This window comes from Staurois parvus, unplaced genomic scaffold (assembly GCF_062004578.1).
Source record: "Staurois parvus isolate SC_StPar_1 unplaced genomic scaffold, SC_StPar_1.0 ptg000303l, whole genome shotgun sequence".
NCBI classification, from domain to species: domain Eukaryota; kingdom Metazoa; phylum Chordata; class Amphibia; order Anura; family Ranidae; genus Staurois; species Staurois parvus.
The window spans coordinates 8,565,424-8,578,800 of NW_028318099.1; the positions used below are offsets into that span (position 1 = coordinate 8,565,424).

Genomic DNA, 13,377 nt, shown 5'->3' on the forward strand with positions numbered 1-13,377 from the left:
GACAAAGTCCTAAAAAAATTGACAGTGCTACTAATTATGATCCACCTATAATAGTTTTATGATTATTATTTCACAACATGCTGAAATTGCGTTTTAGTTTACCTTTTTTCTGCCATGTTTGATGAGAAGCAGACAGACTAAGGCGGTATCCTAGAGGTTTGATGGAAGGCTGTAATCAAGAGTGTGCTAATGTAAGCAACATGATCATTCCAGCCACTGATCACAGATTGTTCCATTCTCTTCTTAGAAAAGGGAACAAATCTTTCACTGTATGTACACTAACAGAATATTGAGAATGCTTGAGAGCAGGAACGCCTTGAGCACATCATACAAGCAAGGACAGGAAGATTTCTCTCCACCCACCCATTCTTTTCTATGAGTGTACAAGCATGCTAAACTTAACACACAAAGGTTAAGTGCTTCTATGTAGTACGCTAAACTTTGAACTCACCCTCATTTGGCTATGTGAACGATCGTTAATTTTACATTAATGTGAATACACTCTTATTCTGCTTGATTCTGAATGTCATCTGCACTAATGACAACTAGAAACACACTGGTACAATCAAATGACCTGCACTGTGTGACTATAAATAAAGCAGTCAAAGTAAGCCATACTTGGGCTGTGGTCACAAAACAACATGGAGAACCACAGTAAATTTGAGGTGACTTGAGAGTAAAATGTAGGCTGGCATCGTTGAGCTGCTTCTAAGTGCTAGCTTCCAGATTCTCTTCTATCACCAAAAAAAGTGCTAGCTTCCTGGTTCTCTTCTATCACCAAAAAAAGTGCTAGCTTCCTGGTTCTCTTCTATCACCAAAACAGTTTCAATCAAGGACTCCAAACAAGCAAGCAAAAAGCAAAGTCAGAACTCGATCTGTATTATTGTTTCTGTTCAACCAGTGACAGACTGGATTAAAAGGACAGCCAGGCAACTAGCATATTTAAGAGAGAATAGAAGTGACATCTGACATAATCCTCCTGGGATTCCTTTAAAAGAGAAGAGATTTGTTCTTATTTAAAAATCATACTTCGAGTTGCTGCATCCGTCCATCGCAGGCTTTAGGTGTTAGAGCTGAGCGATCACGTGACCTCTGATTGTTCAGTTCTCCCTGCTGCTCTGAGCAGAGAGCAGTGACTGTCGATCACCGCTGTCTGCTCTGACACCCCAAAACCCCACCTTTCACCCCCCCCAATGCTCAATGGGCAGGTTCACTGACAGGCTGCGCCAGGTGTCGGTACAGGGATCTGGGTGGATCCTGACTTTAAAGTTAGGGTCTCTCCACAGCCTGGACCGGCTCTGTGATACCAGCCAACAGTGGGATTTAGCACGCCGTCAGCTGAAACCAGGTCACAGGAGTGCAGGACAAACTTCACTCCTGTGAGCCATAAGAGACACAGCCAAAAGAGCTTTGGCTGTACTTCTCCTTTAAGTACAAATGACAGTTTCACTACGGACCAAAAAAATAATCTATTAATCAAATTAAAAAATGTGGCCCTTAAATCCCTAAAGCCGAATGTCAGTAGGCTTAAAATAAACCTGTGAATACATTTAGCTGTATAAACTAACCTATTAGTGTTACTGTAAGTACAGATAGCTGCTGGTACACACAGGGAGCATCGTAGAACGTGGCTCTAGTCTTTACTGGATGCCATAAAACATATTAGGCACGCAGTACAGAAATAGTGACTTTTCTGTACACTACAGATGAAGTGCGCAATGCATATGCACACACACACACACCATTAATTGGGTAAAAATACATTGCTTTTTACATCAAAACCTCAATCAAAACATGACCCATTCCAGTTTAAAAAAATACGATTTTTGTACTTGCCATAAAATCTTTGAGTCCATTAGGGGAAATCGCTTTAGAGACGATAAGCAACCAAGGGATATACTACTGCCCACAGGAGAAAGACAGTGAGCACATAGATATTATACTACACTGGCGGTAATTGTGAAGATGTATGTGCTTCAAAAAATACACCTCCAAAACAAACGAAAAAGCAGCTGTCATACAGATATAGAATGTCCCAAATCAATAAATCAAGACCTCTGTTCAAGTGGTTGTAAAACCTAAACATGTTTTACCTTAATGCATTCCATGAAATAAGGTAAAAAAAAGGTTTAGTGTCAACTGTCTCCACTCCAATCCCTCTTATACCTACCCTAGTCCTCACTCCATCCAGTGTAGTGCCAGTCTGCAGCGGCTCTCTTCTTCTTGCTCTCACAGGCTATGCTGAGAGGAGTGAGAGCAATTGGTTCCTGCTGATGTCAGTCAAATCCTGTGACAAGGGAATGGGGGGGGGGGAGGGGGCCCCTCGCCTCACTGTCCGTGTTCATGGAAACATGTAGCGTGGCTCAGGATTGAGCATTGATTTGTGCTATGATAGGAAGAGGCTTCCGATGGTGGAACACCAAAAATAGGAAGAGCCAGGATAGCTGATGGGGGACCCAAGAGGAGGAGATTTGGGGCCGCTCTGTGCAGTTCCACTGCACAGAGCTGTTAAATATAAACCTGTTATTAAAAAAAAAAAACCTTAAGACAGAGCTAATATTCACTATACCAATGTGTAATATTGCAATAAATTGGTCCACATGATAAAGTGCTCTGTGCGTTAAAAAGAAATCATATGTGCTCGTAATTAAAAGGAGAAAAAAATGCATGTGTCTTCACTCCTCGGTGCTCTTCCCCCACACACCACACTCACTTTATGTTGTTGACTTCTCATTAGCATAAGGAAGTCAAACTGCACGCTCTCTCTACCGTTGTGTCATGCATTAGGTCCCCCGCCAATGTGGTCAACACTCCACGATTCCTTTAAGATCCATACACTGGGTCCCCCATTGATATGGTCTAAAATGCTCCTCTCTCCCTTTAAGGTTCTCAATATTAACTGGAACTATACAGCAGGACAATCAAGAGAAAATAGGAAAGCCTACCATGGTGTCATTTTTTTCAAGCAAAAAGTAAAAAGGTAGTGCACTTACATCAATTTTAAAACCAACAGCTCAAAATTGAAAATGAAACCACTGCAATGCTCTTCAGCAAGCGTTCCCTACCCATTGTCAGATTTTTGGCTCCACCCCCAATAAGCGTTACATTCAGGTCAGGGACTTCTGTAGGATATAGAATGCGACATCCTCATGATGTCACAGTTAGATTCACTAGCAGATTTAGATTGACTTAACTAATTAAAGCTGAACTCCAGCTAACACTTTTTAAGCAGCCCTAAATAGTTTGTCTATTCATTTTCATTCTTGTCACTTTTGCTCAACAGCTTGGTCTGTTGAGGCCTCATGCACACTGGATGTTTTTACCACTGTTCTTAGAGGAATCTAGCATTTCTTTTCATGCCTCTAAAAAAAACCAGGCATGTTAGTCTACGTGTCTATGCACACAGGCATTTAGAGGAGTCTTGAGGCAGAAAACAAAAACCCACTGCCAGCACATTCAGGAGAAATGGTGTTTAGGCAAAAAAAAAAAACCCACAAAACTGCTTGTCGCACGTAAAAGCGCCTAGGAGAGTTGGCAAAATGTCCAGTGAGTATGAAGCCTAAATAAATTGGACTTATGGCTGGATCACTAGACAAAATAAGGGGAAACCTGACACCCCCCCAAAAAAAAAACAAAAAAAAAACCAAACAATTCAGCCACCACATCTAAGAGTTGGGAAGCACCAATATAATAACTTTGTTTTGGGGGTTTACTACCACTCTAAGCTAGCAATACAGAGCGACATCTATCTCATTAAGCATGGATGGAAGAACCTAAACTGCTACTGTATTCAAGCACCTGTGGATGCTTGAATACCTAAATGATTGGATGCAATCACTTTACACCCATCTTGATTTTTCACGGGAGTTTTATCAAGCCATGTGCTGCCGATAGAACCAACGGCGTGAATTTTGGTGAAAATTTGTGTCATGTAAGGACAGTTTTAGTGGTCGGCAATAAATACACGCCAGATGGTAGTAGCTGTGATCAGCTTAGCAGCTGTCACATATTAGGGATGGGTAGTGATACTTAAAAGTGCATCAAGAGCCAGGCAACCAAGTGCCGTTCAAGGCTACGTGACAACCGCATGAATCTGAGGTTTCAAATTAAAAAAATTAAGGCATAGAGATAATCAAAGGAAGGACCATTTTAAGAATGTGTATGTTATATACAAATGCACTGTCATTTATGCTTCTCTGCAGCTGTAATAATGTTAATGTCCACTAAAAAATATGTATTCTGACAACCTCAGTTTATGCTAAATGGTAAACCAGTTGATAGTTTTGCTTACCTCCTCTAGCAGTACCATCAAATCTTTCTTCTTTAATCCTATCTTCATCGGGCATGCTGCTGTCAGAACCTTTCCTCTTGTTTAAACGGGCGTTGCGGTGCTGATTCTGTTTTGTGGAGCTCTGAGGGTTCATCACGGGTCTGGGACTATTTGCTTGTGCACGTGTATAATGACCCTACAAACAACATTGTACTGGTTAGAGCAGATTGTCGAGCATTACAAATGATCAATAATTGGATCAACTAGTTAAAGCATGAGAAACAATAGCATCTGTTAGCTGAAACCAAATGAACACAGCAAACAAAATCTGAATTTAAACCAGTTAAAAATAAAGCATCAAAAATACTTACATGAATTGTGTTGCTATTCTGATTGGAGCGCGACCTGCGGCGGGACGTGATGCCAATATTTTCACCTTTTAACAACGAGTATACAACATCATCTAGAAAGGTCATCTGAACCATAGAAGGATCAACATTCTGTGGCTCTAGAACCTGGTATGAAACAAAGTTTTGCTCATTATTTGGATTGCAAACAACTACAGGAAAACTACAAAAAGAAAGTGTCTTTTACATAAAGGAAACAGTATCAAAACAGAATGGGGCGGATTAAAAGAAGCTTGGAACAAAGAAATCAAGTGAAAGCCCATGGCAATAACATTTATTTCATGTGACAGTAGAGGGTCGCAGGAGCCAACAACTAAAATACTGCTCCAAGACAGCCAAAAATGCTACTGTTTGTTCTACAAAATGCACCATTTTACTAAAGCAAGTCTAAACAGTCATGCAGAGACATTACCAATACTTCCCTTTGAGCAGGATCTTTCATTGCTATTGTTCTGTCCTAATGGAAAAACCTTGCAGTAAAATCCCACCTTGGTGCCCAGTAGGTTCCTTATACTATAAGGGGCCCATTCATGTAATTTCCTCTGCATTGTGTGAAAGCATACGTTAGTGCGTCGTGTTAAGGATGTCGATTCAATTTGAACGAACAACCAAAAAATGGAATAGCATAATTTTTCCAGATTCAGTGCACCACAATGCACAGCAATTTTGTTAGCATGCATTGCTGTATACTGCAAAGAATGTGCGGTGGAGCTGTGCTCCCTTAGCATGTTGCGGTATCAATCAAACCTTGTGTTAACTCATGTGGCCTTACTGCAACACACAAAATTGCAAAGGAGTGTTTCAACTCTTATTATTGCTAAAATAGAAGGTGCGTAAACACAGATACATGTATAGATGTATAGTCCTTGTTTAGAAATACATTAAAGTGTATGCAAACACCTAATATACCATAAAGTGTTTTGTTATTGTTAGCACTTCCGCCTGGCAGTTCTAGAGTTGTTCGTTCGAATACCAACCACGGCACCACCTGCCTGGAGTTTGCATGCTCTCCCTGTGCCTACGTGGATTTCCTCCAGGTACTCCGGTTTCCTCCCACAAAGACACGCTGGTAGGTTAATTGGTTCCGGTCTAAAATCGGCCCTAGTATGTATGAATGCGAGTTAGGGAACTTAGACTGTATGGTCCTTGAGGGTTAGGGACTGATGTGAATGTACAATATATATATACATGTACAGCGCTGCATAAAACTGACAGCACTATACAAGCACCTGTAATAAAAATAAAATCTATCTCTATCTCTATCTCTATCTCTATCTCTATCTCTATCTCTATCTCTATCTCTATCTCTATCTCTATCTCTATCTCTATCTCTATCTCTATCTCTATCTCTATCTCTATCTCTATCTCTATCTCTATCTCTATCTCTATCTCTACTGGGTTTCATCCCTGGTGATGCTCTGCCAGGCCTCTACTGCAACTGTCTTCAGTTCTTGCTTGTTCTTGGGGCATTTTCCCTTCAGTTTTGTCTTCAGCAAGTGAAATGCATGCTCATTCGGATTCAGGTCAGGTGATTGACTTGGCCATTGCATAACATTCCACTTCTTTCCCTTAAAAAACGCTTTGGTTGCTTTTGCAGTATGCTTTGGGTCATTGTCCATCTGCACTGTGAAGCGGCGTCCAATGAGCTGTGAAGCATTTGGCTGAATATGAGCAGATAATATTGCCCGAAACACTTCAGAATTCATCCTGCTGCTTTTGTCAGCAGTCACATCATCAATAAATACAAGAGAACCAGTTCCATTGGCAGCCATACATGCCCACGCCATGACACTACCACCACCATGCTTCACTGATGAGGCGGTATGCTTAGGATCATGAGCAGTTCCTTTCCTTCTCCATACTCTTCTCTTCCCATCACTCTGGTACAAGTTGATCTTGGTCTCATCTGTCCATAGGATGTTGTTCCAGAACTGTGAAGGCTTTTTTAGATGTCGTTTGGCAAACTCTAATCTGGCCTTCCTGTTTTTGAGGCTCACCAATGGTTTACATCTTGTGGTGAACCCTCTGTGTTCACTCTGGTGAAGTCTTCTCTTGATTGTTGACTTTGACACACATACACCTACCTCCTGGAGAGTGTTCTTGATCTGGCCAACTGTTGTGAAGGGTGTTTTCTTCACCAGGGAAAGAATTCTTCGGTCATATACCACAGTTGTTTTCCGTGGTCTTCCGGGTCTTTTGGTGTTGCTAAGCTCACTGGTGCGTTCCTTATTTTTAAGAATGTTCCAAGCAGTTGTTTTGGCCACGCCTAATGTTTTTGCTATCTCTCTGATGGGTTTTTGTTTTGTTTTTTCAGCCTAATGATGGCTTGCTTCACTGATAGTGACAGCTCTTTGGATCTCATCTTGAGAGTTGACAGCAACAGATTCCAAATGCAAATAGCACACTTGAAATGAACTCTGGACCTTTTATCTGCTCATTGTAATTGGGATAATGAGGGAACAACACACACCTGGTCATAGAACAGAATGAGAAGCCAATTGTCCTATTACTTTTGGTCCCTTAACAAGTGGGAGGCACATATGCAAACTGTTGTAATTCCTACACCGTTCACCTGATTTGGATGTAATACCCTCAAATTAAAGCTGACAGCCTGCAGTTAAAGCACATCTTGTTAGTCTCCTAGATTGTAAGCTCGAAAGAGCAGGGCCCTCGATCCCCTCATGTTTTGCATTGTATTGGTATTGTTCTGTCACATGTTCTGTCCCCCTTTGTAATGTACAGCGCTGAGCGAACTATTGGCGCTTTATAAATACTGTATAATAATAATAATTTCAAATCCATTGTGGTGGTGTATAGAGCCACAAATGTTAGAATTGTGTCGATTTCCCAATATTTATGGACCTGACTGTATAAGAGAAGAGAGGCGAAGGTATAAACTCATAGTTAAGTTGAAAAAGTGCTTTAGACGACCCATTCCGGTGAATGGGTTGCATTCAAGTTGACCCATTCAAAAGAATAGGGATGCAGTTGCAGTGTGGGCTTTTAGGGGTTAAAAACAGGTGATGAATTGCCTCCTCATTGTCAAACACCCACTGAAAAGCGATCCACTGCAGATCACGCTTCAGAAGGCAACACTTGTGTAAATGAGCCCTTAAAGAAGCCTGTTAAGGCTAAAATGTGAACTGCCATTTCTGACTTGTTTTTAAACATACATGACTGCAGTCTTTTCCCTTGCATTACTTACCAAGTCAGTAAACCAGAACTGACATGCAGGTCAGGTGTTGACACTGGTTGAAAATTTGTCACTGGATCACTAATTCACTAAGTGGTGAAGAGAGCCTAAACCTGTCACATTACATTCCCGAGTCCATCCAGCCATTGAAAAACTACAAATGTCAACAAGCTGGAACATAGGCAATTCAGGGTTTCAACCTTAACAGCAATACCATTTCCAAAATGTATCATTTAAAAGACAAGCAGCCTACACTGATGAGACCAATAAATCAACTTACCTGGTCATTCATAACAATCATAGTGCGGGTGAAAAGGTCATGGTGAGTTATTATTCCAGTGAACCACTGGGTGGCAGAGTCTTGTCTGTAGACCCTCACTCGATAGCCGTTTAAGGAATAAGGACCTATGAAGAGAACAATGACACATTTAGATACTCGGAAATCCATGGCTGCTCCCTTGATCTCCTGCCAGCTATTACATCACCCAGTGCATTGGTTCCAGATACCGAGATACTTGGAGAGGACATGCAAACAAATCCTCAGTCATCGAATTTCAGATGTTTATGGTGTCGCACAGAAATATTTTTTACTGTTACCATTTCCAGGCTAGAACTCTATTTACACAACCAACTACTGAGTATTATACAGTATATGGAATTACCATCGCTGGGCTGGCATAAGACTTGTTTGATTTGTAAATATTACAGTGTGAGCCAATGATAAGCTAAGTAACTCTGCAACCTCAAGATTTTCTACAGACATCCTGCCCCAGAGTAACATTTCCAACCAGTGTTTGAAATAACAGTCATTTTTGTTGATCATTAATTTTTTTTTAGGAAGTATGAAAATAAACTTATCAAAGTAAGATACTAGCTTGAAAACTATGTTTTATGTAGAGTTTATAATTATATAAAGTATGCAGGGGCATGCACTTTTGCTTGTTAAAAAAGCAGGCTCTCTTTCCTGGCTCTCGATCATGGAAAAAGTCGGAACAACAACAGACTGCAATCTTTAATAATGTCAAACATCCACAATGCACCTAGTAGGAGGCACCATTTTATCATTGACTAGGCTTTTAAAAGAGATGGGGTGTTTTATTGCAAGGAAAAGTACTCAACAATGTAACAAGAACTGGCAACGCTGGCATGTGCTTCTACAATTTGGAATCATTCTTTATCATTTAAGTTGGCCAGCTGAAACACTCGTTCAACTTTTTAAAGGTTAATGGGCTCATTTCGATTCCCGACATGCAATGATTAATGGTAAAATCCTGAACTGGCATGTCGGAATTTTGTAGTGCCAAAGAACTTTTGAAGTGTGAGCAGTGGAATCGATTGGGAATAACATGAACAAACAGTGCACATGAAAATGTGAGATCGATCGAACAAAAAATTGACCTTTTATGTTGTAAATGAACAACGTTACCAAGTGGGGGAAAAAATTAGTATCAATGATGGCATAACTGTGTGCTCAGTTGTCAGATCCTTATTAAATGTGAACAAATTTTCAAGCAGTTTTCTACGGAAAGCTTTACAGCACTGAAAGGAAAACTCAGTAGCATGTGAGTAGCCTATTTCCCACCATACAGCAGGCTCAATATGCTTTAAAAAAAAAAAAAAAAAAAAGACCTGCAGAAATGCCCCAGCATGCACCAGAGATTACAGAGTGGCTCCAAATGGAAACATGAAATTTAGTGCAATTGCTCCTGCCATGGCATTAAAAAAACCAAAGAGGGAATATTACAGTGGATATTTCTTGTTAACGCGCAGTTGACAAAACAGTATATTTCAGCATTTTCCTTCTTCGTGGCATTCATTTTAATTGGTTTGCTAGCCAAGACACAACTGACTGGTAATCAAACCCCATATGATTTTATGCAGCACATCAGCCAGATCCGAGGTAGGTAGAACTTGGCACAGGAAAGGGTCTTGCTTTGATACACTATTTCTCAATGTCAAGCACATACAGGTGTATCTCAAATTAGAATATCAAAAAGTTAATTTTAGTAATAAAAAAGTGAAACTCATTATATAGATTCATTACACAGAGTGATATTTCAAGCATTTCGTTCTTTTAATTTTGATTATTATGGTTTACAGCTAACGAAAACCCACAATTCAGTATCTCATAAAATTTGAATATTGTGAAAAAGTTAAATACTGTAGACTCGTCGTGTCAAACTCTATAAATCAGATAATTAACTGAAAACACCTATAAAAGGTCTCCTGAGCCTTTAAATGGTCTCTCAGTCTGGTTCAGTAGGTTACACAATCATGGGGAAGACTGCCAACTTGACAGTTGTCCTTTGACATCCTCCACAAGAAGTCATTGCTAAAGAAGCTGGCTGTTCAGAGTGCTGAATCCAAGCATATTAATGGTAAGTTGAGTGGAAAAAGTGTGGTAGAAGAAGGGATAACCGCAGTGTTGAGAAGATTGTGAAGCAAAAGCCATTCGAAAATTTTGGGAAGATTCACAAGGTGTGGACTATGGCTGGTGTCAGTGCTTCAAGAGATACCACACACAAAACGTATCCAGGACATGGGCTACCACTGTCACATTTGTTTCAAGCCACTCCTGAGTCAGAGACAATGTCAGAAGAATCTTACCTGGGCTAAGGAGAAAAAGGACTGGACTATGGCCCAGTGGTCCAAAGCCCTCTTTTCGGATGAAAGTAAATTTTGCATTTCAGTTGGAAATCAAGGTCCCAGAGTCTGGAGGAAGAGTGGAGAGGCACAGAATCCAAACTGCATGAGGTCCAGTGTAAATTTTCCCACAGTCAGTGATGATTTGGGGAGCCATGTCATCTGCTGGTGTGGGTCCACTGTGTTTGATCAAGTCCAAATTCAGCGCAGCCCTCTACCAGGAAATTCTAGAGCACTTCATGCTTCCCTCTGCAGACCAGCTTTATGGAGATGCGGATTTCATTTTCCAACAGGACCTGGCACATGCCAAAAGTACCAATACCTGGTTTAATGAACATGGTATCACTGTGCTCGATTGGCCAGCAAACTCACCTGACCTCAACCCCATACAGAATCTGTGGAGTATTGCCAAGAGGAAGATTAGAGACACCAGACCCAAAATGCAGAAGAGCTGAAGGCCGCTATCAAAGCAACCTGGGCTTCCAGAACACCTCAACAGTGCTACAGGCCAATTGCCTCCATGCCACGCCACATTTATGCAGTTATTCATGCAAAAGGAGCCCTGACCAAGTATTGAGTGCATACTATACTGTACATGGACATACTTTTCAGTAAGCTAACATTTCTGTATTAAAAGCTAGTTGTTTTTTTTGGTCTTATGTAATATTATAATTTTCTGAGTTACTGAATTTGGGGTTTTCACAATCTGTAAGCCATAATCCTCAAAATTAAAAGAAAGAAATGCTTGAAATATATCACTCTGTAATGAGTTTGTTTAATAAGAGTTTACTTTTTTTTATTGAATTACAGAAATAAATGAACTTTATGATGACATTCTAATTTGAGAAACACCTGTATATTTCAGACAGACATCACAAGCCTGACATGTCTCAGGCACTAAAGACCCTTTAAGACACCAGCATAAGCAGTGTGTGCATAACCCACTCAGGAAGCCGCAGAGTTCAACTTCCCCTTTTGATTAAACCGCACATCCGCAGTACAACAAATAATTACAAACAATCTGAAAAATAAAAAGCCAGCTAGTTGTGCAGAAATACATACAAAGTACTTTCAGTTTTCTAAATGTGAAGGTTTTCTATGTTCTAATAACGGACATCCAAAAAGAGTAAGGATCAGACTGTATGACCAAGTCCAGCCTTTCGATGAGCAGGCTTAAAGCGATCCTAAAAAGGTTAATTTTTTTTCTGGAAAATAACAAACATGTCTATACTTACCTACTGTGTGCAGTGGTTTTGCACAGAACAGTCTGGATCCTCATCTTTTTGGGTCCCCCGCAGGCTCTCCTGGCCCCTCCCTCTTGTCAGGTGCCACCCCAGCAGGCAGCTTGTTATGGGGTGCTCCGTGTATCCTTTCACACATGGAGCCATGGCTTGGCCCCATCCCCCCTATCCTCATTGGCTGACTGGCTGTGATTGACAGCAGCGGGAGCCAGTGCCAATGAGGCAGCAGAGACCCAGGACAGCCGAGGTTGTCATTCACATCGCTGGATCGCAATGAGGCTCGGGTAAGTATTGAGGGGCCAAGAGCACTGCTGCACAGAAGGCTTTTTACCTTCATGCAACCACTTTAAAACTGTACTTAACAGAATGGTTCCATACAGAATGGGAACTGACACAGATTCTTTACTGTCCCCCTAAAAATGTACCATGGGGTGATGAATGGCAGGGAAGGAGTGCTGAAAGTTCTATTACTATGGGCACTGAATGCCCAGAGTTTATACTATATGCACAAACCCTCACAGTTTCACTTTTTAGGCCAAGACATGATTAATGTCATAATGGAAATCCCCTTCCAGGATGGCTTGGTGTAGTTCCCCTTCTTGCAGCTCCCAGGTTTGCTTTACCGCCCATTCACACAGACTCGTGAGAACCACTGTGCATGAATGGTCAGACCTCCATGTACTGCAAAGGAAAGAGGATGCCACAGGAGGTGGGACTTCTACTGAAACTGAATGTCTATAAAAATTCCCCTTCAGACAAAGTAGATATGATGCAAATACATACCACCAATTTCTTTACACAGAAGAGGAAATGTACCTGGATCATTAACAGAGTTGTCACCATGAGCGGGAGATATTGTGCAGTCCAGTTTCTAAAGCTCAGGTCTGCTTAGAACTATACTAGATGGAAGCCAAAATCATCCTTACAAATAGGGGCATTTGTATATATTACCAGTCAGCTTGTTAGATTGAATGATTCTAATGTCCTAACTGAACATCTGGTTCAAATTAAACACAAAGCAAGTTACTGCATATAAAAAAGTCAATATACATCTGTGCAGCAAGGCAAAAAACCTGCAATGTGTTCAATGATCACACGCATGCTTAAACAAGATTTAAAACCAACTCAAGAGAAAGCTGGCCATGAGGTTTTCAAACTGAACACTGCCCATAATAGAGAAATGATTTCAACTCAACCTAACCAACTACTGCTGGCAGAGCTAAGCTACCTTTGTCACCAGCCTGTAGGTGCTTACACTGCCATAAAAGAAGATACAGAGGGTTATTTACTAAAACTGGAGTGCGCAAAATTGGTGCAGCTCTGCACAGAAACCAATCAGCTTCCAGGTTTTACTGTCAAAGATTAATGGAATGGAGCAATAACCCATGAAGCACTGCCATGGAGGCACACTTGACTGACCACGTTTAAATGATAGGTATTGATTGACAAAGTCTACAGCCACCCTAAAACTATACACGGTTTCGAAAAAAGGGTTTAGCAAAGTAGAACTTTATAGTTATTTCATTGCAAGCTATACATTTAGGCTATCCACAGGCATCCCTGTCAATGTGTCTATAAACTAACATATAGGCTGCATAGGGAGGTCTGTACAGCAGATTAGTA

General features: G+C 40.8%; 1 protein-coding gene across 2 annotated transcripts in view; it reads right to left on the reverse strand.

The window, feature by feature from the left end:
- Positions 1–13,377, reverse strand: part of JMJD1C (jumonji domain containing 1C) — a 362,032-nt gene that overhangs the window by 62,350 nt on the left and 286,305 nt on the right. For both annotated transcript variants that reach the window (XM_089683212.1, XM_089683213.1), the window contains 3 exons: positions 8,151–8,275; positions 4,642–4,785; positions 4,292–4,466 (listed from right to left, as the gene is read on the reverse strand). In XM_089683212.1, coding sequence (XP_089539338.1) covers positions 4,292–4,466; positions 4,642–4,785; positions 8,151–8,275 — 444 coding nt within the window. The remainder of the gene's footprint in view (positions 1–4,291; positions 4,467–4,641; positions 4,786–8,150; positions 8,276–13,377) is intronic.